Genomic DNA, 25,830 nt, shown 5'->3' with positions numbered 1-25,830 from the left:
GTGATTGTCGTTTCAGTGAAATGTCCACAACGTTTAGAGTGTGTCCAAATCCCCGTTCAGGAATCTGGGTTTCTCTTAAATCAGCCTATGGCATGTCGTTAGTTCCGTAAATCTGTAGACACAACTCTAAAATTCAGATTTACCTTCACAAATGGTGTTTGATAATGATGCGGAATGCATCGGAACATGTCGACGGCCCCTACGTAAAGTACTCTGCAAATCTGTTACTTTACAGGAGAGAGCTTAGAAGATTTTTTCAACGTATTTTTTAAATTTAACTAACGGTTTTATATGAAATTCTAAACTAGTATTATACATTAAAAAACACGAGAAAATAATGTATTCAATCGTTTTAAAACTTTATGCTTTATCAAAATTAAGTAGTTGGCGTTTTAGGAGTTCAGTTCATTTCGAAAATTCGATGTAGATAGCGTCTAATACGCCTGAAACTAGGCGTAATTTATTTTATATATTTTTTTGTTTTTTCATATTTGTAGATAACGGTCAGTTGATAACGTATACAAAATATCTCAAAATTGAGAAAAATGTAGTTAGAGCACTTTACGTAGGGCACGTCGATGTCACAATCGATTTTAAGAAATAGTGGTATTTCCCAAGTAAAACTTAAATAATTTTAAAAAAAAAAAAACAAAAAAACAAAAATCTTAAATATCCTACTGCTAAGTCACGATCCAGTACGAATGACGAGTAACGTTTTTCGCTCGCCGACGGGAAAACGAATAGCGGATTTACACCCTATTTTCGCATCACACACGTACCCGCCGAAGTAACAATAGCAAGTTTGGTCCTTTAATTAATCACACCAAAAGTTGGCGAAGATTCAACAAATGACCCGAAGAAACGGTGCTCCTGTTTACATCGGGTAGGGGGGGGGGGGTCACGGTACGCCTCATTAAACTCCCTGCGGGGTCCTCCCCCCACATTTCATTTATCTTCAAACTTCCCCCGGCCCCTCGGAGACCTCTAGCCGGATCCGCTGCAAAAACGGTACAGGCATACCCGCCTCGCTCGCTTCCTGCCTCCCCACCTGATCTGCTTCGAGAGGAAGTCTGAAGAGACTAAATAATACCACTAATTTGTAGACATGGCCGTTCGAATTAGAACACCGAATTGAATGTCTTTGAAATAATTCGGTTTTGAATTCGTTCGCTTAAAGATATCGCGCTAATTAATGCACAAATTTGCGTATTGCATAATTCTAGTTTCGGATGTAATTGGCAATTTGATATGAACGATTTTACATAATATAAACTGGGAAAACGGAAAGAATACCATTTCTATCGCATAACCAAAAAACAGATACGATTATGTAAGGATAATCAATGTTTCCCTGCATTTTGACATCTCAACGTACTTAAATGAAGAAGAATGTAGACCCTTTATTTTAAATATATGCAATATCCTAAGGGCGAAGACTGACCGGAGCATTTGGTTGTAACGTAACATATTACGATGCGAGCATTCGCATAGTCAGTACAGCGAGCCGAGCGCTCAATCCATAGTTTCGGATGCTCGGTGATGCTCGCGGCGAGCGATGTTACGACGAAATGAGGAGGTCAGTCTCCACCTTAACAGGAACATTCTACATACTGGGATATGCCTGAAAACATGATTAACCAGCCTATGACAGGTCATAAGTCCTGTAAATTACCTGAAAGACCTGTAAAATACCCAGACTTTCATGTTGTTAAGCTAACTCCTATGTGGAGAAATCCAGATTTGCGAACAAGTATTTGGACACACTTGAAATGTTGATATTTTACTGTTTCTTCGATATTTTAATTAACTGTTTCATATACTCCAACTAGGTTACTTTGGAATCCATGTTTTAGGGGTAGCCACCTTTATTTTTTGATCTGCATATGCGTCAAATATATGTACATTAAAACCGTTGAAATAATCGAGGATTTTTTTCATGATTTAAAAAAAATATTAATATTTGAAAAACTGTATCATCAAATAGCTCACAATTTTACATTTAAGTTTTCCACCACATTTTATTTAAGAGGAATCTGGATGATTCATTATGCGATCGGCTGCGCGAGAACCTGGACGTACCTCCGCACGCGATTTAAAAAATGTTACAAATAATTTTTTTAGAATGTTTTGAAAAAAAAATTAACTCATTTGTTTTCAAAAACATCTATTTATTTCGAAGAAAAACTTATTTTTTCAATGAAAAAACGGTGTTTTAAGAAGAAAAAAAAACAATTAAGTAAAGTGTTACCTGGATTTAGAGAAAATTATGTTGCGACTACTGGGGTTTATGTAAGAGTTACCTAGCTGCAGTAATTACCCCGCATTATATATAATATGTACTAAACGTCCGAAAGAGAAACAAAGATGAAGTTGGAACCGCGCAACCGATTCGCAACCAACTCTCTCGCTCGGACGAACTCTCAGGCCGTATAGATTCTAGTCAAACAATGTAATAGTTATACGTGTGTGTTTTCCACAGTTTATAACCCTTGAAGTTTGCACCAAACCGACCGACTCTAGACAAGGACTAAGGGTTCGTTTATAACCATGTATTTTACAAAGGTACTTCTTGCTTCAAGCGAGGGTGCCAAGCGTCTAGTAATAATTATGTAAATTTTCGCTCACTTTCTGATAATTATCTAATGTGTGATATTAATTTTTGTAAAGGAATAATACGGCTGTCCAAACTTAAAACACAGTAAGGGACATTTTTTTTTGCAGTACGTTTTTTTTGCATTTTTGGACTAAGTAGAATATACTTAGTCCAAAAATGCAAAAAAAAACGTACTACAAAAAATGTCCCTTACTGTGTTTTGAGTTTGGACAGCCGAATACCCCCTTCAGACTCAGCGGATTGACGACGTTTTTCTTTAATATATATATTTGTATCATTATTATTTCATAATCCATTCTGTATAAGCGCCCTTGAGTTTACGAAAATGACGCTTTATAAATCATCCAAAATCATTATTATTATTTAATCCGCAAAGCCATAAGAGGCTTGTCTGTAGGTAGGATAGTTAGGATAGGGAAGGTAAACATGAAAAATACGTCACAATCACCCAGACCAATTGAAAATAAATCTTTCTTGAATTTAAATACAATATTAATATTGTTTGTATGATAAATGTCCGAATGGTGTAAATATTACAAAAGAATGCAAGGCTGAGATGAGCATTGTCTATCAAATTAAGTAAGGTGTGTTGAGATGGTTTGGGTATGTGAATCGAATGAGTGAAGAAAGAACAGTAACACAAATTTATGAGGCGAATGTGATTGGTAGTAGAAGCAGAGGATGACCGAGGAAAACTTGGCAGGATTCAGAATTTCAAAGGCGAAGATTGTTTGCAAAGAAATATTGGTGTGGCGTTCTATTGACTCTGCCTACCTCTGCGGAGAATCAACGAATAGTCTGTTATAAAACAAAAAAAAACAATTAAATTACAATATCAATAGTTTTTTTGCGCTGGAACAACGTGTTTTTTCATTGCGAGAACACGGCAGATCGATCCAATGATCAGAGCGAACCAATATTTTTGGTCTTAAAAAAACACCTATTTGATCCAATCTCTCGCTATTGAATGCGCGACCATTACGAAATTCGGTTAACTGGCGTTCTATGCTAAGCGCGACGGGCGAATTTGGCACTTGTCCAATACTACTTTCCATTGAAATCGCGGCCAAAATTGAAGTAAACGGCGCGTCTGGCTCGAGGCAATCCGCCGGGGTACAATTAGACCCCGCGCGCGCGGGCACTAATGTATGCAAAATACCTATATATTTACGACAGCGATTGAGTGCACGGATCAATTTCGTGATGCATTATTATTGGCTAATAAATTAATATGAAAAATCGCAAAACTATCGGTAACATTCTTATTGAAATCTGTAGAGAAGTAAGGTAGATATGAAGGTTTAAACTTTAGATATTTGAATAAAACGAAAAACGGACACCGCTATACGTCATCAAATTTTACGTCATCGGGTGTGTTATGGGACGTATCCCGTTATGTATCTGCTTTATAGAGCTGTAAAGTACTGTGGATACGTTTCTGTGACATCATTTGTTACCAACTTACTAAAACAACGTTTTTCGTAAGTTGGTAACGAATGAAAGTTTTATTTATATCCCATTCGACGTGAAAATTTTACATTTTGAATACGAATCTCAGTGCTGTTAATTTCCTTGTTGAAATTTTTAGACTCATCCATTTCGATCATTTCTTTATCTTTGTTTGAGGTATCAATAGAGTCTCAGTAACAACCCTTTGTGAGTGTTAAATGCGGTATTTGAAATATTGCAAAAAAATATGCGAAAAATTTATGAACGTGATTTTTTTCCTCCCTTAATACTACTGTCGAATTAAGACTGAATTCAGGCTAGTTTTAATATCCATCCCCCACAAATACTAACTTTCAGTTCAGAATATTTCTTGGATACTCCCTTGAAGACTTAACGCGTCAGTTTGTCTAATTAATTATGTAGATCTTTCTTCCTTCACACATGCGCTACGTAATGCAGTACCGGTCACAGTGACGACCCTCTCGCACAGGGTGACTTACACATTTCTTCCATGTCACCCCCTCCCCCCACTAGTCGCCAGCCACCCCCACCCCTACATAGCCGAAACCATCAATCAGTACCCCGGTCACTTAGAAAGTAAATTGAAACACAATTCGCAAATTTTGTTGTTGCCTTTTTTTAAATTTAAGCTCCTGCTAGAATTTATCCAAGGGTGTAGAATCTGGACTAACTTCTCAGCGCATCATTAAATTTATTATTTTATTAAAATTAAACACTTGAATAATCCACTGTATCGAGTTTTATTTTTATTTACGACTAGTTTCGAAAACGACAATTGTTTTCATCTTCTGGTACAAATTAAAACATGTTTTAATTTGTACCAGAAGATGAAAACAATTGTCGTTTTCGAAACTAGTCGTAAATAAAAATTAAACTCGATAAAGTGGATTATTCAAGTGTTTAATTTTAATAAAATTATCATGTCATTCCATAAAGTTAATGCCGAATCAATAAATAATTAAATTTATTTATTTAATTTACAACATTTTGAGTGTGTCCAAATACTTCTCTGACTACTTGTACTTAATATACAATACTAATACTTGTCTATACAAATCTGGATTATCTCCAATTATAGGAGTTATTTTTCATATTATTTTTTTTTAAATCTCGTCAAAGATGAAGAAGAATATGGGCATTTACGGGGCTGACGACCGTCATATATGTATTAATATGTGTTTATTTATTTATTTTAACTTCAAGTACAGAATAAAAGTACATTGGTGGGCTTATTGCTGCGAAGATATTCCCCGAGAGTAATTTCCATTATTCATTCTATGATCAAGGTTAACAGGGTAGGGTACCTACAAAAATAACAAAATTTTGAAACAAAGTAAATAAGATACGTAAAATCACAACAAGATAAGAGTGGAATACAGTAAAAATAAAAATAAAAATATAAAAAACATAGTCAGAGCAATAGTTAAACAATACACAAGAATCAAACACAAATAAAAAAGTAAAGAAAATGTAAACAGATTTATCGAGATCTCCGTATTATTTAATTTTCTGTAACCCTTTTTCAGTGCCGGATGGTACTGATATGATCAAATAATACCTAATAAGATTTTTTCTGTGTATATATTTAAAAAAAATATTTTATTTTATCTGGCGGTGTCAAAAGTCTGCGTAATCGGAGGGCATGTATGACTAGATGTATGGATGTGAAGGAGGCGAGGAGTGTATGTCAGGACAGAAGAGTGTGGCGTTCCATCCTCTCTGCCTACCCCTGTGGGGAAACGGCGTGATGGTAGTAGTAGTAGTATATTTAAAGAATATATATGCATATATAAATAAATTTTACTGTACCTAAGTATGTATCCAAAACCCGTAAAAAAAATACACGCCACACCGTACAAACACCCCGAAAAACGTTAGTCGCCCATTTTCGCTCTGGGCAATATTTTTTCCAACAATGTTATGTAAATTTCGGCATTATTTAAACCCGCATTTATCTTCGTTATCCGCTCCAACCGAACGCTCTACCTGCTGAATGGCCATATAGAGCCGACGGCCACGTGTCGGGCCGATTAAAAACAGCTCCGGCGCTAAACAATCGCGCCGTGTACGTTTTACCGCATTACGTGCGTGCTCGTCCATGTGCCGTACGTACGTACGCACACGCGGGGGTACGCAAGTCGGGGGGCGAGTTTGAATCATAAACACATTTGCCAGCCTCGTCAGCTCGGCTAAAATTCGAACTCTGATCGGTCATTAGCGAGCTCAACCTGTGCGCGCGCACTCAGCCACTTCACAGGAAACGTAAACCAATGTAATCGAATTTTTTTTAATAGAAATCTGGGTTCGCAACATTTTGAGTGTGTCCAAATATTTGTTTACATATCGCTCACTCCTTTCAACAACGTCATATATCAAAAAACTTGATTTTTCAGGAGATCGTTTTTAAGGTTTAAAAATATAATAAAACGTATTAAATATAAATATCAAGCCACTTATGGAACTTTTTACTGATTTTAAATTTTTATGCAGCTTTTAATTTGACCGGATGATTTTATTCAGAACATTTTTAAGCGTGTCCAATTCTTTGTTCACAAATCTGGGTTCTTCTTCTATGTTGAGATGTCTAAATGTAAAAATAACTCCTAAATGGTAGATAATATTTGTAGTTGAACGTAATTTTAATATAATGATAAATAGAAATTACTCATATGGAATATTATATGTACATATGACTTATGTATGTAATATGTTTTAAAAAAATCAATAATATTCCCCTTTAGAATTGTCTTCATTATTTTACCTATAATATTCCTAAATAATAATGAACCCCTGTCTCCACCCCAATGGTCCATAGGGCACTGCATCATATAAACGAAGTATTAACCTGATCGTTGTTAACACACGACGGGAAGGTGATCAGCCCTCCGCTTCAGGTACCAGTCCAGGGTAATATTGAATAAATATTATTGTGAAAAAAACATTTCCTAATTTTTATTATTTATTTTTTTACAGATACCGTAATGGGATAATTCTTACAACAATCAAGATGATAGTGATATATTTTTCATAAATAATCACACGGAAATATCAGGTAACGTAAGCTTGAATTAAACTTTTTTTATAGTAACCATTGCGTCGCTTCCCCGCAGGGATGAGCAGATTGAATAGAATGCCACACGAAAAATTATAAACACTCAAGCAGGCGCCGCGGCGTAGTTGGATAAACGCTCGACTGCGAAACTGGCGTCGCGGGCTCGATTCCCGCGAATTTCAAAATAAGTTTTTTTTAAAGTTTGACTAACTAACTTACTAACCATCACGCTGCTTCCCCGAAGGAGGGTAGTCAGAGAGAATAAAACGCCACACCATTCTGTCTTTGCAAACATTATTCGCCTCTTGCACGCTCATGCATCATCTCTTCATATATATTCTCATTACCTTTCAATAACTCTTTTCTTTTAAAAACCATGTATTTATTTCTATGAATAACATATTTTTTCAATAGAGTCATACGGGTCAAGTGTGCGCAGTTTAAACTCTGATTGGTGCTGTGGAAAAACTAAAGGGTTTACTAAAATGAAAATATGGTAGTTATTTTAAGTGTTTATTAGGTTATAATAAAACAGGAACACAAAACCTTAATAACTGAAGATCTCATTACTCTAAATAAAAAACTAGCATCATACATTTTCGTACACTTACCCCACGGTGTGGGTAAGTGTACGCACTACTATAGGGTAAGTGTGCGCGCGTACACATACCCCAATGTGACATTAACATTAAACAAAAATTAAACAATTTAAAAGAAGAATTCAAAATTAACATGAAATAAAAACAAGACAAAATTTAGACACACGAGTCACAAATAAAAACACCCCTTTCAAAGTTACTGCACAATTCGTGCCACCATTTTTGGCATAATGAACATTTAATCCATTCATCAAATGTTGTATCTTCATATTTTTCCTTACATAATGGGCAGTAAAATTCCTCTTTTTGTTTTACTGGATTACATTGTTTACTTTTAGAAGGACCTGGTTCTTCGAAAAGACGGCGAATTTTTGGGGATTTGAATATATTTTTATTAAACTTTTTATGTTTTCTTTCTTCCTGTTTTCTTTTACTTTCGTCTTCCTTTTTTTGCTTTTCTTCCAGTTGTGCTTTGAATGGGCTCGATGTCACTATAACAGATTTACAACCTGCTCTCTTTTTTTTTGGACCTACATTGATAGCTTTCGGCAAAGGACTTATTGACAGCAGAGAAATGTGACTGGCTCCTTCTTGTCTCGGTTGAGTTGGTGCAAGGGGTCTAACGACTGTCTGCGGTGTTTCTTCTCTTGATAGAGATTGTGCCAATTGGCTCGTAACTACCATAGTCGACGATGATTCTTCTACCGAGGTTGACGGTTCAGCGAGAATAACTGATGTTGAAATAGTTTTTTCACCCAAAACAGGTTGAGCAAGTTCAGTAGGACCAACAGAAGTTGCCTGCGTTCGTGCTTCTAAGAAAGATGGAGCTCGTTCAGTGGTAGGAGCATTATACGCCGGTCGATTGGCAGGTTGAGGTGGTTGCTGACCTACATATACGTCGGTTACAATCGCAGGAGCAAAATCTTCTTCAGAAAATACATCTTTATCTAGTGGATAAATACCAGATACAGCAAATCCTCCAGAAGCATTGCCCACCGTTGCAGACTTTTTGAATGCTTCATTGAAGAGGAATGCAATTTGAGCTTGGCCAATAATCCGGCCAGGGTGAGAGGCCATCCATTTATCGCATTCATGTGCGTATTTTGACTTTAGCGGACCAAAAAAACTACGGTCCAATGGTTGCATCTTATGACTGCTGTGAGGTGGAAGTGTCAAGACGTGGATCCCGTATTCTCGACAGTAGTTTGCAGCTCTAAGACTAATATGGCTGGAATGGTTGTCGATTATCAATAAAACTGGATTTTCTCTAGTAGGCTGGACATGATCCTTGAAGTGTTGCAGATACCCTAAATATAGATCCGAGTTTATGTACCCGGAGTCCGATACCATTCCAATGCAACCAGCAGGACCGTGGTCAAGAAATTCTCCCTTCAATCGTTTTCTTGGGAATATGAAAGCGGGAGGGATATAGTTTCCAGTCGCACTCATGGAGCAAATTGCAGTAACAGTTTGGCCTCTTTCTGCGGACACGATTCTATTCACATTCTTCTTTCCTTTTCGAGAAACTACTAGATGAGTTTTTTTGGGTACTGTGCTCATCCCCGTCTCGTCCATATTATAAATACGACCGGGAGGAAAATTGTATTTCTTTTGCAAGTCCTCAAGGTTGGTGTAGAACGTGTTCACTTGGTTTTTATTAAAACCTATTGCTCTAGCCATGCTAGTTGGTGTTGACTGTCTCATTTTTAAATCTGGATGGCGTTTTAGAAAACCATATACCCAATCTCGGCCGGCCATTTTGCGATCTTGGTCAAAGCGGTGCCTTATTCTGTTGACTTCTGCAAACTCGAAAACTATTTTACGAAGAGCGTTCAAATCAAGTCCATAAAACATCTGATCAGTTTTAATACAATAATCGTAGATTTCTGTCTCTTGCTCTGTAGTGAAGGTGGGGTAATAACGGCCCATAGATGAGGCAACGCTTCCCATTTTGAGTCGTTTCCGAAGCGTGCTTTCCTTTAGACCCACTGTTTCAGCTATACACCTTTTGCTGAGTCTGCCTTCCGATAATAATCTTTTGGCTTCATTTAGTTGTTCTTCCGTGCAAGTTGTCCTATTTGGAGCCTTCCTTTTATAGTTGCGCGGCATTATGTCCCTTTAAATTAACCTGGGAACAAGAAAAAGCAACTGTAAAAATGGCATGCTTAGCTTGCAAGCTCTTGGGGTATGCTTACGCGGAACGGGGTAAGTGTGCGCGTGCGCACACTTACCCCCGCACACTTACCCCGAGAGCCTGTAGCCAAAATAATGGCAGTTTTATGCCAAACACCGGACTAAATCTGTTCCACTTAATACAGTTTAAGCTCCTTAATAGACACATATTTCGGTGCAAATCAAACCAATACGCTATATCGCATTGCTTGAAAGACACACATGATGCAAAATTGAAATAAAAAACAAAATAATGATATAAAAATCATTCTAACCTGTACAAACAAGGTGGCGCGGAGCACTGCAGCCGTAGGCGTCTTATTTGCGGGGCGTGCATGACGCGACTGACGACACAGGTAGAGGGGATAACTATTGTCTCTAGTTTCGTTGCAATTGATACTGCGCAAACTTACCCCGCGCGCACAGTTACCCCGTCCGACTCTACAAAAACGAAAAAAAAATATTTACGTCAAATGTCAAGAAAATTAATCTGCTATTTAACGAACATTGGGCTTTAACCCTTTCAATACGATTTTTTATTATTTTAATAATTCATGTAATATTTATAGCACGAAATATTTATTGCTAATTTAGTTTGACGGGAAATACAAATATTAAAAAAAAATGATCGTATTATTTAATGATTCTTGCAAAATAATAATTGGGACATATTGTCCCAATAGTATTGGTGAGTGGGTCGTATGTGTCCCAACAGTATTTTATGATAATAAAAAAGAAAAAAAAAACCGACAACAAACAGCAACAAAGCAGACACCTTTGGACTTGTTTCCACGAACCTATGACCGTACAGTACTAAAATCCCAGATCCCAATGCAATTGTAAGCATTTCAATTATTTTGGTAATTGTTAGAAATTCTCGGGGACAATATGTCCCCGAGACATTGATAGGATATATTGAATGGGTTAACGGTGAAAAGCAGGCCGGTTATCAGGACCACACTGTCTTTGCGCACTATCCGGGATTATGTTCAGTTGTGACAACCGTTGTCGTTGGCAACCGTCGCGTTGCTACGAACAGGTACTTACAACACTCTCGTTATTATACCGGCCGACCAATCGCAAACTGCTATGGTGTATATAATACCACCAATGTATAAATAATAAATCTACCTGTTCCGTCCGCTACCTGCCTCGAGTGGCCGAGCGAGTCGAGTGTCGCGGGGCGGGTCCAGGTTCGAGTCCCTCCCACTGCACAATACCACAAGTGGCCGTGCAACAAACAGGTGTATGTATCTTCTTTTAGCAGCTGCGACCAATGGTGAAACGCGAGTACATGGAGGTGACATTTTTTAAATACGTGAATATTGAAAAACCTAAAATAATAAAAAAAAGGTCGTGTCAAAAGTCGAAGTATATGTATTATTTTTTGACATCTCATCAAAGATGAAGAAGAATATGGAAGTCTGGTGAGATGAAAAAAGCTTCTTTTCATCTCACCAATAGATGTCTCTAGTGAAGTTCTAGTGATTCAAGAATAATGTTTCAAAATTGGTTCATATATAAGGTAAGTGTCTATAAAACTGACCTAGCCCCTATTGCTGACCTATTTCAAAGAAAGAACAGATAATAAGACACTGGTTCAATTATTACTAATTTTTAATATTACCAACACTGCAGCCATGCTTGTGTTATGTGATGACAATGTTTTACAGTCAATATTTTGATTTTTCATATTTGAAATATCAGTTAAAGTTTGGACATCTGGCAAGTAGCGCGCGCACAAGGAAAATCCTTAACAGACAAGCCTAATCTTTCAAGTTTTATTTTAAAGGTGTATTATTTTTATATGATTGATATTTACTAATATTTTATATGTGTTAGTTGGTTTAGTGTATTGAATTTACAAAAAACAAAGTATTTGTGAAATAACCATATGATTGATACAATACATTTATAAAATAAAAGTTGTCAGTATTACATTCACCCGAAATTTCATTAGTTTCCTTTACTGACCTATAGGTCAGTAATTGAGTAAGACGAGAGCATTTTTAAAGTTTACATAAATTTGTGAAAATTCTTAAATACGTAAATTTCTTGCGTGCTTTGGATAGCATACAGTTTTTGGATTATGGGGGCCTAATTCTGACCTATATATTTTTGCTTGGTTTTATAATTATAATAAATAGTTTCAGCGGTCAGTAATAGCAACCAATCTAGATCAGTATTATAAACACATACTATTTCAGAAAAGGAGTTTCGTTCTGAGCCATCTTTTTGTGATTTTTCTTATGTTAAAATACAATTTATTTTTTCTTTTTTAACATAATATCAACAAAAAAAACTTTGTTTATTATCAAACATAAACTGATTCCACTATACTCGCATGAGTGATCACCTTGCCTTCATGTAAGTAACCATCGAGATAACACTGCGTCAATACAACATCAGTGCAGATGCAGTGCACCATCGGGTGCGGATAAGGGTTAGTAGAATATAAATATAAATATATATATATATATATATATATATATATATATATATATATATATATATATATATATATATATATATATATATATATATATATATATATATATATATATATATATATATATATATATATATATATATATATATATATATATATATATATATATATATATATATATTTATGTATATACATATCAGGCACACTACCATCATGCTCTAATGTTGCACACCCAAATGAGGTTACTCCTTGTAAACCTCCAAATCCCACGATCTTAAATGTTCTAACAGCGTTTAACTTCCCGTTCCGAAGGGGATATCAATTTCTTTACTAGCGCTGTATCTATTTCCACAGTTTAACCATCGGCGGTAGATCCTCAAATTTGCACGCGTGTGAATCGTGTTCTCTGTATTTGCCAAATACGCAAGCGTTATTTGGCAAATACAGAGTGTTTTTTTTCGTTTCTAATAAGAATTATTATTAATTTAAATTATCTACTGAAATTTCTTGGTGCAATTGCATTTTCATATTTATTTTATAAATATCTACCTTTTTACACGAATTAAATTGTCATAATTTTAATATTTACTTTACCCTAACAATGAGTAGAAATAATTGACAGATTATATGATTGAGCAACTTCTGAGCTATACGGACACTGATGTATGTATATAAGTGATGATGAATTCCATTTAGGGTTAGAAAATAAAGATTATGCTTCCGACGCCGACTCAGATAACTATATAATCCAAGAACTTGATGAATCTGACTCTAACAGCGTCAAGCCCGTAGATATGGTAGACAACAGTAGAAATGAAGAAAATTTGTTCACTTCCAAATCAGGCTACAGATGGATAGATATTCCCAAACCCAAGTCCAAACTGTTCATACAACGTAATGTCATTTTTGTATTGTTTCTCGCTATCTGATTTTTTTACCATTCTTTGTTTTTTTTTCACCATAATATACGACAAATTAGAAACCCGCTAGTATGTACCGAGTAGTATGCTTCTCTCTCTCTCTTTCTCTCCTCACCCCCTCTCGCTTGCATCGTTTCCGGCCGAAGCGCCTAGTGTCCAGTGATGCTTAAACATTGGGCGGAATTGAATGTCATTTCCGCAGAGAACTTCTTCACAACTACATTTTTTTGAAAATTATTGTTTATTACAGAAAATTCAAATTTAAATGGAAAAAATAGAATAACAATAGCATGATAAACATTTTGACATTAGTCGAATTTGTGAAAAACCTGTATTTTTAGCATTTTACTTGGGGTATTGCCAGTACCCCCTTCGGAACCCGCGCATTGTTTTTTTTTACTCTGGACAGGAAAGATTAAGCAGTCTCTGTGTGCCAGAAGATAAAGTGGCAGAAAGAAGAAAAAAAAACTGAAAATCACCAAGGGTCTTCAAAAAATCTTCCTCGTAAAAACTAAAATAAAATGAGTCCTGTATTGTAAAGTAGGAAGGGGAATTTTTTAGGAATTGTAATAAATCCCAAAAAGGATGGTTCCGCTTTGATCAAGGTCGTGGTATGCCTGAACTGGAAGTGCCAGAAAAACAGGATACTATATAGTATACTTCAGAAGGAATCATAAAAACAATTCCAGAACCGGTGTGACTAAACGCTAGAGGAAATTATTCCATTCCAGAATTACTTATTTATAGTGAGCTTAAAAAAATACATTAACAATACATTTTGTTTAACCAATATGTTTTTTTTTTTAATAAATAATAAATTGTCACATAAGTACTTACTTTTACATTTATTTCCATTACAAATACTTATATCTTACTCCAGTTTACATATGGTAAAATATATTAAAATATGAATTTAGTTGTCTTTTTCACTCATAGTCAGTAATAGAGGCAACAGCGGTCAGTATTATGAAATAATCCATTTCGAATAGGTCAGTATTGAATACAAAGCCTTTAACTGTTTATTGCGTGGATTTTAATATATGCACTTGACTTTTGACTATTATTTTTTTAACTTTGTAAGGATAAAACTATCCCATTAAAAAATAAAAATAAATTTAAAAAATTATCAAGCCGTTTTAATATTAAATAAATATTTTAAAAATATGGACCGGCTTAAGACAAAAACTAGGTCAGTATTATAGACACTTACCTTATATAGAATTTCCAAAAATTTAAGTAGTGTGGTTGTCATTAATGGGTAGAATTGGTGAATGTTACACGTGTGTAAAATGATCACTTAAACCAGCCTATGACGGTCGTCAGCCCCGTAAATGCCCAGACTTCCATATACTTCTTCATCTTTGACGAGATGTCAAAAAATAATATGAAAATAACTCCTGTAATTGGAGATAATCCAGATTTTGTGAACAAGTATTTGGACACACTCAAAATGTTGTAAGTATACGTCTTTCGGAGGGCATGTGTGACTAGATGTATGGACGTGAAGGAAGCTAGGAGTGTGTGTCGGGACAGAAGAGTGTGGTTTACGCAATCGGAGGGCATGTATGACTGTATGGAGTGGTGTGCACAGAGAATTAATAAGGGTAGGCAGTACAGGTAGGTAGTAAGGTAAGCTAACTACTACTTACTAGGGTAAGTAGTAAGGTAAGCTGGTATTATTTAGTAAGGTAGGGTGGGTACTGGTTGCGTTTTTATATGCCACGCGGGTAAGTTAGAACTTATTTTTTTCACTATTTATATTTATTCAATGTGGACCTGGTACCTGAAGCGGGGGACTGATCACCTTTCCTTCGTGTGTTAATGATCAAGATAACACTGCGTTTATATGATGCAGTGCCCTATGCACCATTGAAGTGCGAATAAGGGTTTGAAGAAACATTGTATAATTTGACCAGTTATTTGATTTATTTTTTGACATCTCATCAAAGATGAAGAAGAATATGGAAGTCTGGGCATTTCCCGTAAATGCCCAGACTTCCATATTCTTCTTCATCTTTGATGAGATGTCAAAAAACAATATGAATGTAACTCCTGTAATTGGAGATAATCCAGATTTTGTGAACAAGTATTTGGACACACTCAAAATGTTGTAGTTATTTGATTCGCATTTTTAACATTTTGAGTGCGTCCAAATTTTCATTCCTCGCATATTGAAACACCGTGTCGCTCGTTCGTTATTTTTCAGTATAATTCTCAATACCGTACTATGTGCCATTATGGCTTAATGAGACCGGCCCGCCTTAACATTATGTGAGCATTATAAAAGGAGATGACTTAGTGTTTACGCAACGCCTAAATCCTCACCCCCTCCCCAAACACCAACCGCTCCACCCGCCCCACCCGCCAACCCTGGACACCACCGCACCGGCCCGGCTCTATTTGCCCATTAAAGAATTTACGATTTCGGCACATATTTACACTGGACGATGCTACACTTTGTGTTCACTATACAAAACACACTCTCATTGTACACGGTGTGACAAAACTAGAAGGTATTTACATTATGCGTCAATAATAATAATAAAAAAAAAACATTTTGAGGGTATCCAAATACTTGTTCACAAATCTGGATTATCTCCAATTATAGGAGTTATTTTTCATATTATTTTTTGACATCTAATCAAAGATGAACAAGAATATGGAAGTCTGGGCATTTACGGGGCTGACGACCGTCATAGGCTGGTTTAAGTGATCACTTTACACACGTGTAACATTCACCAATTCAACCCATTATTGACAACCACACTACTCAAATTCTTGGAAGTTCTATATATATATGAACCAATTTAGAAACCTTGTTCTTGAATTGCAATATTAACAGATTTTTTTTTTTAAATTACGTTTATTTGGATTTTTTGTCCGTTATATCGAGGTTTTACTGTATTCCATCCTGCACGTCGACTACCAAAATTGTTTTTTTTTTAAACTCAAATGGTCCGATACAAATTATACAATTCTTGCCAGTGAACTTTACACCAGGTCAACCTTTGGTGGATCGAACGAATAATAATTTAGGTGACCAATGTTCAACGGAAATTATGTAAACGCTTTATTGTAATGCAAAGGTTGAACAAACTTTGAATAAAAACAGTGAATACATTTCGAGTGTCGCATTAGTATGTATATAATCGGAATATAGATTTTTTGAGACAACAACGACTGTTTATTTTACCTTTTGGTTAGGTCATTTCGAAGCGGTTCTTGCGTCATAGGAATCTTGAATTAGTTGAAGTCTTTCCAATGATTCATTTGCCTTATTAGGGCATTGCCTTTGCCCAGCCATGGGCAAACGATTGCCAATAATAGTCAAAATAAATATTAGTAGTTTCGAAATTAAGCTTAACGGGAAAGCTAAACTTGCAGTACACAATGGAGTCCTGGTATCAACCCCAATGTATGGAATTGAAATATGGAGTTAGCGAAAGAAGGATGAAAGTGGGTGGAATGCAGTGGAAATGCGATCTCAGAGGAATGTGCGGCAAAACGACGTATGATACATTGCTCACTCCTTTCAACAACGTCATATATCAAAAATCGTAAATTTTCAGTTGTGTAAAAATGTACTATATCCCAGCAAAGGCGGCATATTTTAAACTTAATATTTACCCGCTACAGGGCAGAAAGTGTTGTTTTTGCATTTTCAAGAAAAGGTATTGTTTAATTAATTTTTAAAATATACTAAGTACTTTTCAAATGGAGAAAAAACATCCAGGTTTTACCTAAAAAGATCAATTGCACAGTAAAAAGTTCAATAAGTAGCTTGATATTTATTTCCAATACATTTTATTATATTTTTAAACTTTAAAAACGATATCCTGAAAAATCAAGTTTTTTTATACATGACGTTGTTGAAAGGAGTGAGCGACATGTCCGAATGGTGAAATATGGAAGGAATGCAATGCTGTGAGATAAGCATAATTAAGAAAGGAGTGTGTGGTTTTGGCATGTGGAACAAATGAGTAAGCCAGCAACGGTAAAATAAATTTACGATGCGAATGTACTTGGAACTATTTCCAATAGTAAAACGCCACACCAGTATTTATTTATTTATTTAAACATATTACGAACATAAGTCATATCGCTCACTCCTTTCAAGAACGTCATAAATCAAAATTCGTCAATTTTCAGTTGTGTACGTTTTCGGAATGCCCAGAAAATGTACTATATCCCATTAAAAGAGGCATATTTTTAACTTAATATTCACCCGCTACAGGGCAAAAAATGTTGTTTTTGCATTATTAAGAAAATGTATGGTTTAATTATTTTTTTAAATATCCTAAATATTTTTCAAATGGAGAAAAAACCTTCAGGTTTTACCTAAAAAATCTGTTGCACAGTAAAACGTTCAATAAGTGGCTTAATATTTATTTTTAATACATTGTGTTATATTTTCATACTTTAAAAACGTTATCCTGAAAAATCAAGTTTTTTTATTTATGACGTTCTTGAAAGGAGTGAGCGATATGTATAATAATTCCCGATGAGTAATTTCCATCACACATTTTGGAACATTTGATTAAGGTTAACAAGACTGACAGACAACAGATAATCAAGAAACAAACAAGAAAACGCAGGGCAAAATGTAAAATATAAAGCAATTAATGGTACAGTAAATAGGCATATAAAAACATCAGGTAAGAAGCATGTTTAAAAGAAAAAAAGAGAAAACATAACTAATCACTAACACAAATATCTTCCCATAATTTTAGTATTTTTTTTTCAGTTCATTCCTCATATTTTTTGTATTGTTTTTTACGATTTCCATTGCACCTCTAATTGCTAGTCACCGTGTGGACTTGTGAGAGAAAGTTTATTCGCGCGAAAAACCCATAACGTAATTTTATAAGGGTTTGTTTTGTTTTTGACGCAAATTTAAGGAACATTTTCACCTTATGTGGGCCCTCGAATCCGAGTGTATACATAATACATCAAAATACATTCATGAATATTATAATTATATATAGTACCTACATCTGTGTTTAAATTATAATATCGTCACATGAACGCAGAACTATCTTAACTGCAAATAAGGTAATTTTGCAGGGGTGACAATTTTACTATCTAGTTTTTTTTAAGGCCTTATTTGCAACCATAGAATTCAGTAAGCGACCGGCAGCCTAAGGGCAACACGTCTCTCCACGCGCAATTTTCGAATGGTGAAATAAGCAAATAATGCAAGGTTCCGATAAGAATTATAGGTGAAATTAAGAAAAGAGTGTTGAGATGGTTTGGATTCGTGGAATTGGAACGAATGAGTGAAGAAAGAATAGTAAAATATACTTTTAGTCGTAGTCGCTTTCATTTTTCAAAACCGGGCTGTCGGACGGTAAAATTACGGGTAGTGCAGAAACGCCCTAACGCAGGGGTTCCCAAAGTGTGCGCCGCGGCGCCCTGGTGTGCCGTAGAAAGTCAAGAGGGGCGCCGTGAGTCGATCCTCTTATCACTATCCGAAACCACAAATATTCACGGGTAAAGCAACAATTTCTATTTTGAGAGCTAGCATCTTTCTACCCAACTTCTATTATTGTAGGTAGAGACCTATTTCTTTCGACTATAATATATATATACATATGTGTTTGGTCACATTATCTATTCCAAATAGCTTGCTAAAGTAGATAAAACACTAAACTTGGAAGTGCGCCGCGGGTTGTAAATGATTGGGAACCCCTGCCCTAACGGATAGTTACCTTAAAAATGAATCATTTTCGCAGATAGACCCATACAACAATGGCACCGCACTCCCGAAATATTCCCGTATTATTTAATATTTAATTTCCGCAATTCTCCCGTTGATTATTTCTCGTACACTCCGCTCCTTTTGTGGACTCTCCTATTTTCCGGGTAAAGTGTTCGTTCTCCTCCCCGTTCCTCGGGTAATAATTCAGTTTTATTACCACTATTCTCTCGACACCTCGTCTCATATTACATCGACCCTCGCCGGAGTGAAGTCCACTCTCGGCGCTGGGTATACCGCCATACTAAGCACGTTAAGGGGTAACTGACATTTTACAATATACAAGTAAGTATGTAAGTATGTGTATTTATATTTTGTCTGACTTGAGATATTGATTTGATTTTGTCCGCCTCCGTGGTGTGATGGTCAGCGTGTTCAGCTACCGCGCTGGAGGTCCCGGGTTCGATTCCCAGGGGGGGTGAAAATAAATATTAGTGATTGTACACTGTAATATTTATTTCATATTACCCTGGACTGGATCTTGAAGCGCAAGAGTGATCACCTTGCCTTCATGTAAGTAATGATCAAGATAACACTGCGTCAATTCGATGCAGTGCTCTTTGCACCATTGGGTGCGGATAAGGGTTATAAGTAAGAGATTTTGAAGAAGACCGGATGAGTAAACGGCGAAATCTGTTTTATTTATTTAATTTTTTCTCACTCTCTTCATCGTTCATTGTTCATTTTGTGTAATACCGCTTAAAACACTGCTCCATGACCGGTTTCAGAATAACCAGCTTATCTTCGGGATACTAAAATGACTTGACAATAGAAAAATGCAATAAAATAATTTGGTAATCAAATATTTCAATAACCTTCCTACAAATATATATATATAGATATATATATATATATATATATATATATATATATATATATATATATATATATATATATATATATATATATATATATATATATATATATATATATATATATATATATATATATATATATATATATATATATATATATATATATATATATATATATATATATATATATATATATATATATATATATATATATATATATATATATATATATATATATATATATATATATATATATATATATATATATATATATATATATATATACAGAATATAAATATATATATAAATCTTATTTGCTTTGAATAATAAATTATTAATTTTGTTGTATGGCCCGGTAGGATATCTCATATCTAAAATCTGGCCCGGCTACTGAAAACGTTGGCCACCCATGATCTAGGTTCTCCTGTTTTTTTTATATATTTTAAATTCTGATGTTTAAAACCGCGGCCCAGTCTTCCCGCCAGCAGTCGGGAAATCCCCGCCGTGATTAGCTCGATGGTGTTCCGCAACCTTAATCCGGCGCGGCCGGCAATCAAAATATTATTAACCGCCCCCGCCTTGGATCAAATAAATAAATCCCGCCCTGAGGGAGGCGGCCCCTACCCACCCCCCTCGGGCGATTTATGCGGGTTTATTAAAACACTTAGTAATCGCGTAATATTTTGATTTGCGATTCTGAATATATAATACCACCGGGTCTGGCGGATTCCGGTCGAAATGTTGGCGCGGTTAAAATTCGGAACAGATGGATTTAAGGGGGTACTCGCAAACAAACGTTTCATTGAGCGATCGGGGTCAGACGTGTCTCCGCATACATTTTTAAAAATAGTATATAATATGAATTCTAATTTGATTTTTTTTATTATACATTGTAAAAATATATTTATAATTTTTCAACCCTTGACATTTAACTCTCATTTTTTAAACAATATATTTATTTCTAACAAAAACTTTTTTTTCAATGCAAAAACAGTGTTTTTGCATTAAATGTTATTTGACTTTAATAAAAATTAAGTTGCGATTTGTACATTGGGACTTATAGGTGTCTTAATTTTATTTTAAACGTCTTCTTCGTGGGTTACAATCTTTATGATGATTGGTTTTCTTCATCGTGGTCAGTCTCCATCCACTCTATCTACCGCTCTTCCCTTCGACTCGGCGTATCTGCTACAGCGCATGCAGGAGATTTTTTGGTCCATGTAGTTTAAGGATGTACTCGCAAATATACAATTCGGTACACGACCGGCTGCGCGAGGAAACCTAAATGACTCAACGTATAATATTCCCACTTTGACTCCAATTTTATAAGTTTTATAGCCTGTTCCTACTTGTGAGTGGGTTTACTCTTTGTGATCAATACAAAGTTTTATCTAAATATATAAAGTAATAATGTTTATCATAACTGAGTAACTATTTTATTGTGACTTAATGTTATTTATAAAAAAAAATACTTAAAAAATTTCTAAATAATTAAATAAATTTGTAGAAAAATCAAAGGTTATAAAATACATTATCCGCATAGTATTGAGTAGTAAGTATATACGAGGGATGAAGGAAATTCCAATTTACTATTAATTTTTATTTATTTTTTTACTATTTTTACATGTGATATTTTGAAATCGTATTTATTGTTTCGGCATTAACTTTGTGGTAAGACATGTTACAATGATTAAAGAAAACACTTGTTTTATACCACTTGAGTTTTATTAAAGACTACATGTTTCAGAAGTTAAACTTCCATCATTCAGGTCTGTATAATAACTGACAGTAATAATATGTTATTATGCAGACCTGAATGATGGAAATTTAGCTTCTGAAACATGTAGTCTTTAATAAAACTCAAGTGCTATAAAACAAGTGTTTTCTTTAATCATTTTGAAATCGTATAAAAAATCGTAAAGATGGAGTTCAGTGTACTATAAAAATTACCATCTATAGCATGTTGGCGGATTTACAAGGAAATAGGACACCCAGGAGCGTCGTACGTTATAATTTTCCTGTTAAAACCAATTATTTGTCTACCCGGGATTTAGGCGGTGCCGTCATTGTTATCCGGGTACATGTGCGATACCGGCTACCCGCTAGATCCGGGAAGTCCGGGGCATTAATACGGACTATTGTGCGTATGCGGGCTGGAGTTACGTTGGCAAATATCCCTGTAAACAATTATGAAATCAATCCCATACATCGCTCACTCCTTTCAACAACGTAATGTATCAAAAAACTTGATTTTTCAGGATATCGTTTTTAAAGTTTAAGAATATAATAAAATATATTGAAAATACATACCCGCCGATTGTTACGACTCCTAACCTGACCACTTTCAAGTATTTGGCATACCTAATCGTGCCATTTTTACATGTATGTATGTATGAGGAGATGCATGGACGTGGAAGAGGCGAATAATGTTTGCAAAGACAGTGATGTGGCGTTCTATTCTCTCTGCCTACCTCTGCGGGGAAGCGGCGTGATGGTTAGTTAGTTAGTTAGTTATATTAAAAATAAATATCAAGCCACTTATTGAACTTTTTACTGTGCAACAGATCTTTTTAGGTAAAACCTGAAGGTTTTTTTCTCCATTTGAAAAATATTTAGTATATTAAAAAAAAAAATAAACAATACCTTTTCTTCAAAATGCAAAAACAACACTTTCTGTCCCGTAGCGGGTAAATATCAAGTTTAAAATATGCCGCTTTTGCTGGGATATATAGTACATTTTCTGGGCATTCCGAAAACATGCACCTGAAAATTTACGATTTTTGAAACGTGACGTTGTTGAAAGGAGTGAGCGATATATGTTAATTAAAGTAAAACATTTTTTTATGACATAATAAATATTTTACGCATGAATGTACAATACAATATCGCGATACCTCCTAATTAAAATCTCGTTTTAAAACGAGCATTGACTATACAGAGTAACCACCCTTCGTGCGTCATGCCAAGAAATAATTAAATACACAATTTTAAAAAATCGTTGGCCCTATTCAGCCCATTCAATACAAGCTAGATTCTAGATGTCGAAGAGGGATAGTTTCGTTCATATGTGTTTTTTTTTAGTAACAATATCCAAATAATCAATTACCGGTTTCGCTAGCGGGGTGGCCGGACCCCTAGTAGCGACCGCATGGGGCCTAGACTGTATATTGATGAGCCACTGTGCGATGACCTTTTGTAGACACGAGTAGCTACTAGAAATACACAGGTTCTCAATATGTTAAAAGAAATAGGTATTATGTTTATTTTAATTTTAATATGTTTTCTTTATTTGGGAATTTCACATGATAGTTACATCAATCAAGTAGTTCACATATATAAAAGAAAAGAAAGAGACTATTATACCATTAATCAAATAAAACAATAAACCTTAAGTGTAAGTCCCTTTCCAAGCACAAGAGCTCAGTCTCTTTTTTGGAGAGGCACAGCGAAACTAAAATTATATGTTTGCCATTTGTATCATTTATACATAGAAACTGTATTCAATTCTATTAAAAATGTAAATTTATTAAATAATATAAATTTAAAAAAATATAAATGAGTTGAACGAAATACTTGTGCTATTCCAGTTTGTAAATTTGTAAACATTTGGTTTGAAATTAGGGTTTAAAAATGTATGATGAGATGCCTGAATGTATGAAGAATGAAAAGAGTATTTAAAAGAGAATTTAAAAATAAATGTTTTGTTTACTGTACAAAGATGTAAATTTAGTGTAAATAATAGTTTATATTAATGTAGGTAATATAAGCTAATTAAAGAAATAAATAAAAAAAAATTAAGATACCTGGAATAGAGAAAAAAGGCAGGAAAGGGGGGAAAGGGAAAGATCAACGCTCAAGTCGAAGGGTTAGATGAATGAAGAAGAAAGCATCCAAGAATGACAGTAATCCTGGACATTTCTTGACGGTCATCAGATAATTTTTTTCTCTCGAGTCAGCTGTCAGCGAAAATGTCTTATTAACGAAATGTAAGCCCGTCATGCATTTCCAACTAGTTTCGGCTAACATTTTCCCCATTCGATTTCCAGATGGCTGCCGACGTTTGGGAACCACTTCTCCGCCCAGTGTCCCTGTGACGTAACGCATCTGGCCACTGCGGGCAGGCGAAACAGCTGTCCCTCATCTCGTCGTGCCCAACCCTCAGCCTGAAGCAATACCTCGCTCGCACTTTTATTGTACATATTCATGTACCGTTAGCAATATTTAACCAAATAAGGAAAATATGCAAAACTAATGTGTGGCGACTTCGACAAAAAGATTGTAGATGAATCCTGTGGTGAGAATAACCACTACAATTTTAAGTACATAATAATATGTGTATGTAGCAAATAATATACATGTTTATGTTTTTTTTTGTATTTTCTGTATTAGTTAAAATTAGTTTTTAATGTGTTTTTCTAATAAAAATATTGGTTTTTATATCTTTTTGGAAAGCTTGTGAAACGAGGATGTTTTTGTGTAATTTGTACGTTTAATGTCATACATCGAGTTACCAATAACCCTGTTTAATATGCGAAATATTTATTATGTGCAAGAAGTTTTATAAATAAACATTGCGCTCACTCCTTTCAAGAACGTCATATATAAAAAAATTATAAATTTTCAGTTGTGCATGTTTTCGGAATGCCCAGAAAACGTACTATATCCCATTAAAAGAGGCATATTTTTAACTTAATATTCACCCGCTACAGGGCAAAAAATGTTGTTTTTGCATTATTAAGAAAATGTATCGTTTAATTATTTTCTTAAATATACTAAATATTTTTCAAATGGAGAAAAAACATTCAGGTTTTACCTCAAAATATCTCTGTTGCACAGTAAAAAGTTCAATAAGTGGCTTGATATATATATATATATATATATTTTCAATACATTTATTATATATTTAAACTTTAAAAACGATGTCCTGAATAATCAAGTTTTTTGATATATGACGTTGTTGAAAGGAGTGAGCGATATATGAACGAGGGATGTTTCATATATAATTAAGATACCTATACTAATAGTAATAATAATAAATGTTAAGATTTGACATTTCTAACGTTTTTTAAGAGATATAGTTGTGTTTAATGTGTACAAGTTTTTTGATATATGACGTTGTTCAAAGAAATGAGCGATTTGTCTTATTATATCCTCTGAATAGGTCATCAATCAATCGGATGAAATCATTCGAATAACCCGATCAGTCTTCCGATTCATCACATCTCTACCGAAGACCTTACGAAGAGTGGCTCTCCCGCACTGTACTCTGTATGCTGCGCAGCATCCATCTTGCCTGTACCGTCACCGATCCCTTGTCATTCTCTGCGCCCAGTGTGCCTCTTACTACTGGACGGAGAACTGATAAGGGCTTGTGACGTACCTAATCCTCATGACGTCACTGGATGTCCTGCTGAATCATCACCCAGGATTTTGTGACGTAACCATGTCTACACAGCATTTGGTTCATCAAAAAAAAAGTCTTTAAAGTTTTGTATCACCGGACGCTAACTAGTTATAAGAACTAAGTGTAATAATAATTTATTAAATAATATATTGTTTCAAAATTGTTCACCTTTGCTTTCCATTTTTTCTTTATTTTCAAACTCCGCCCCTTGACTAACCCCCTCCCCCTAACTTACCCCTCTTTTTATTTAAAGAACAAATTTATATTTTAGTTATTTTCTTATTATTTTTAGACATCTCATCAAAGATGAAGGAGAATATGGAAGTCTGGGCATTTAGGGGGTGACGACCGTCATAGGCTAGTTTAAGTGATCACTTTACACACGTGTAACATTCACCAATTCTACCCATTATTGACAACCACACTACTTAAATTCTTGGAAGCTCTATATATATGAACCAATTTAGAAACCTTGTTCTTGAATCACTAGAACTTCACTAGAGACATCTATTGGCGAGATGTAAAGAAGCTTTTTACTAAGCAGAAACTCTTATATTAGTATGTGAGGTCCGAATCTTGG

General features: G+C 34.9%; 1 protein-coding gene and 1 long non-coding RNA gene across 2 annotated transcripts in view; one reads left to right on the top strand and one right to left on the bottom strand.

Annotated features, from left to right (window-relative positions):
- The window catches only part of LOC148304361 (uncharacterized), a 40,250-nt gene extending 15,880 nt beyond the window's left edge, over positions 1 to 24,370 (top strand). The window contains exons 2-3 of the long non-coding RNA XR_015838358.1: positions 7,058 to 7,136; positions 23,893 to 24,370. This is a non-coding gene — a long non-coding RNA (uncharacterized LOC148304361). The remainder of the gene's footprint in view (positions 1 to 7,057; positions 7,137 to 23,892) is intronic.
- On the bottom strand, positions 8,548 to 9,844 carry LOC148304362 (uncharacterized). Its single transcript, XM_088268455.1, has 2 exons — positions 8,732 to 9,844; positions 8,548 to 8,622 (listed from the first exon to the last, which is right to left on the bottom strand). The coding sequence occupies exons 1-2, from the start codon at positions 9,842 to 9,844 to the stop codon at positions 8,548 to 8,550; spliced, it is 1,188 nt and encodes a 395-aa protein (XP_088124581.1).
- Positions 24,371 to 25,830: the final 1,460 nt, after the last annotated feature.

This window comes from Brachycentrus maculatus, unplaced genomic scaffold (genome assembly GCF_059751285.1).
Source record: "Brachycentrus maculatus isolate JH-2025_06_01 unplaced genomic scaffold, ASM5975128v1 h1tg000324l, whole genome shotgun sequence".
Classification (NCBI taxonomy): Eukaryota; Metazoa; Arthropoda; class Insecta; order Trichoptera; family Brachycentridae; genus Brachycentrus; species Brachycentrus maculatus.
Note: the sequence above shows the minus strand (reverse complement) of the source record. Positions and strands in the feature narration are given on the sequence as shown.

Coding starts and splice junctions, on each gene's coding strand:
- LOC148304362 (XM_088268455.1), bottom strand. CDS start 9,844: ATGCCGCGCAACTATAAAAGGAAGGCTCCAAATAGGACAACTTGCACG. Junction 8,623..8,731: donor CATTCAAAAAGTCTGCAACG/GTGGGCAATGCT, acceptor ACGTATATGTAG/GTCAGCAACCACCTCAACCT.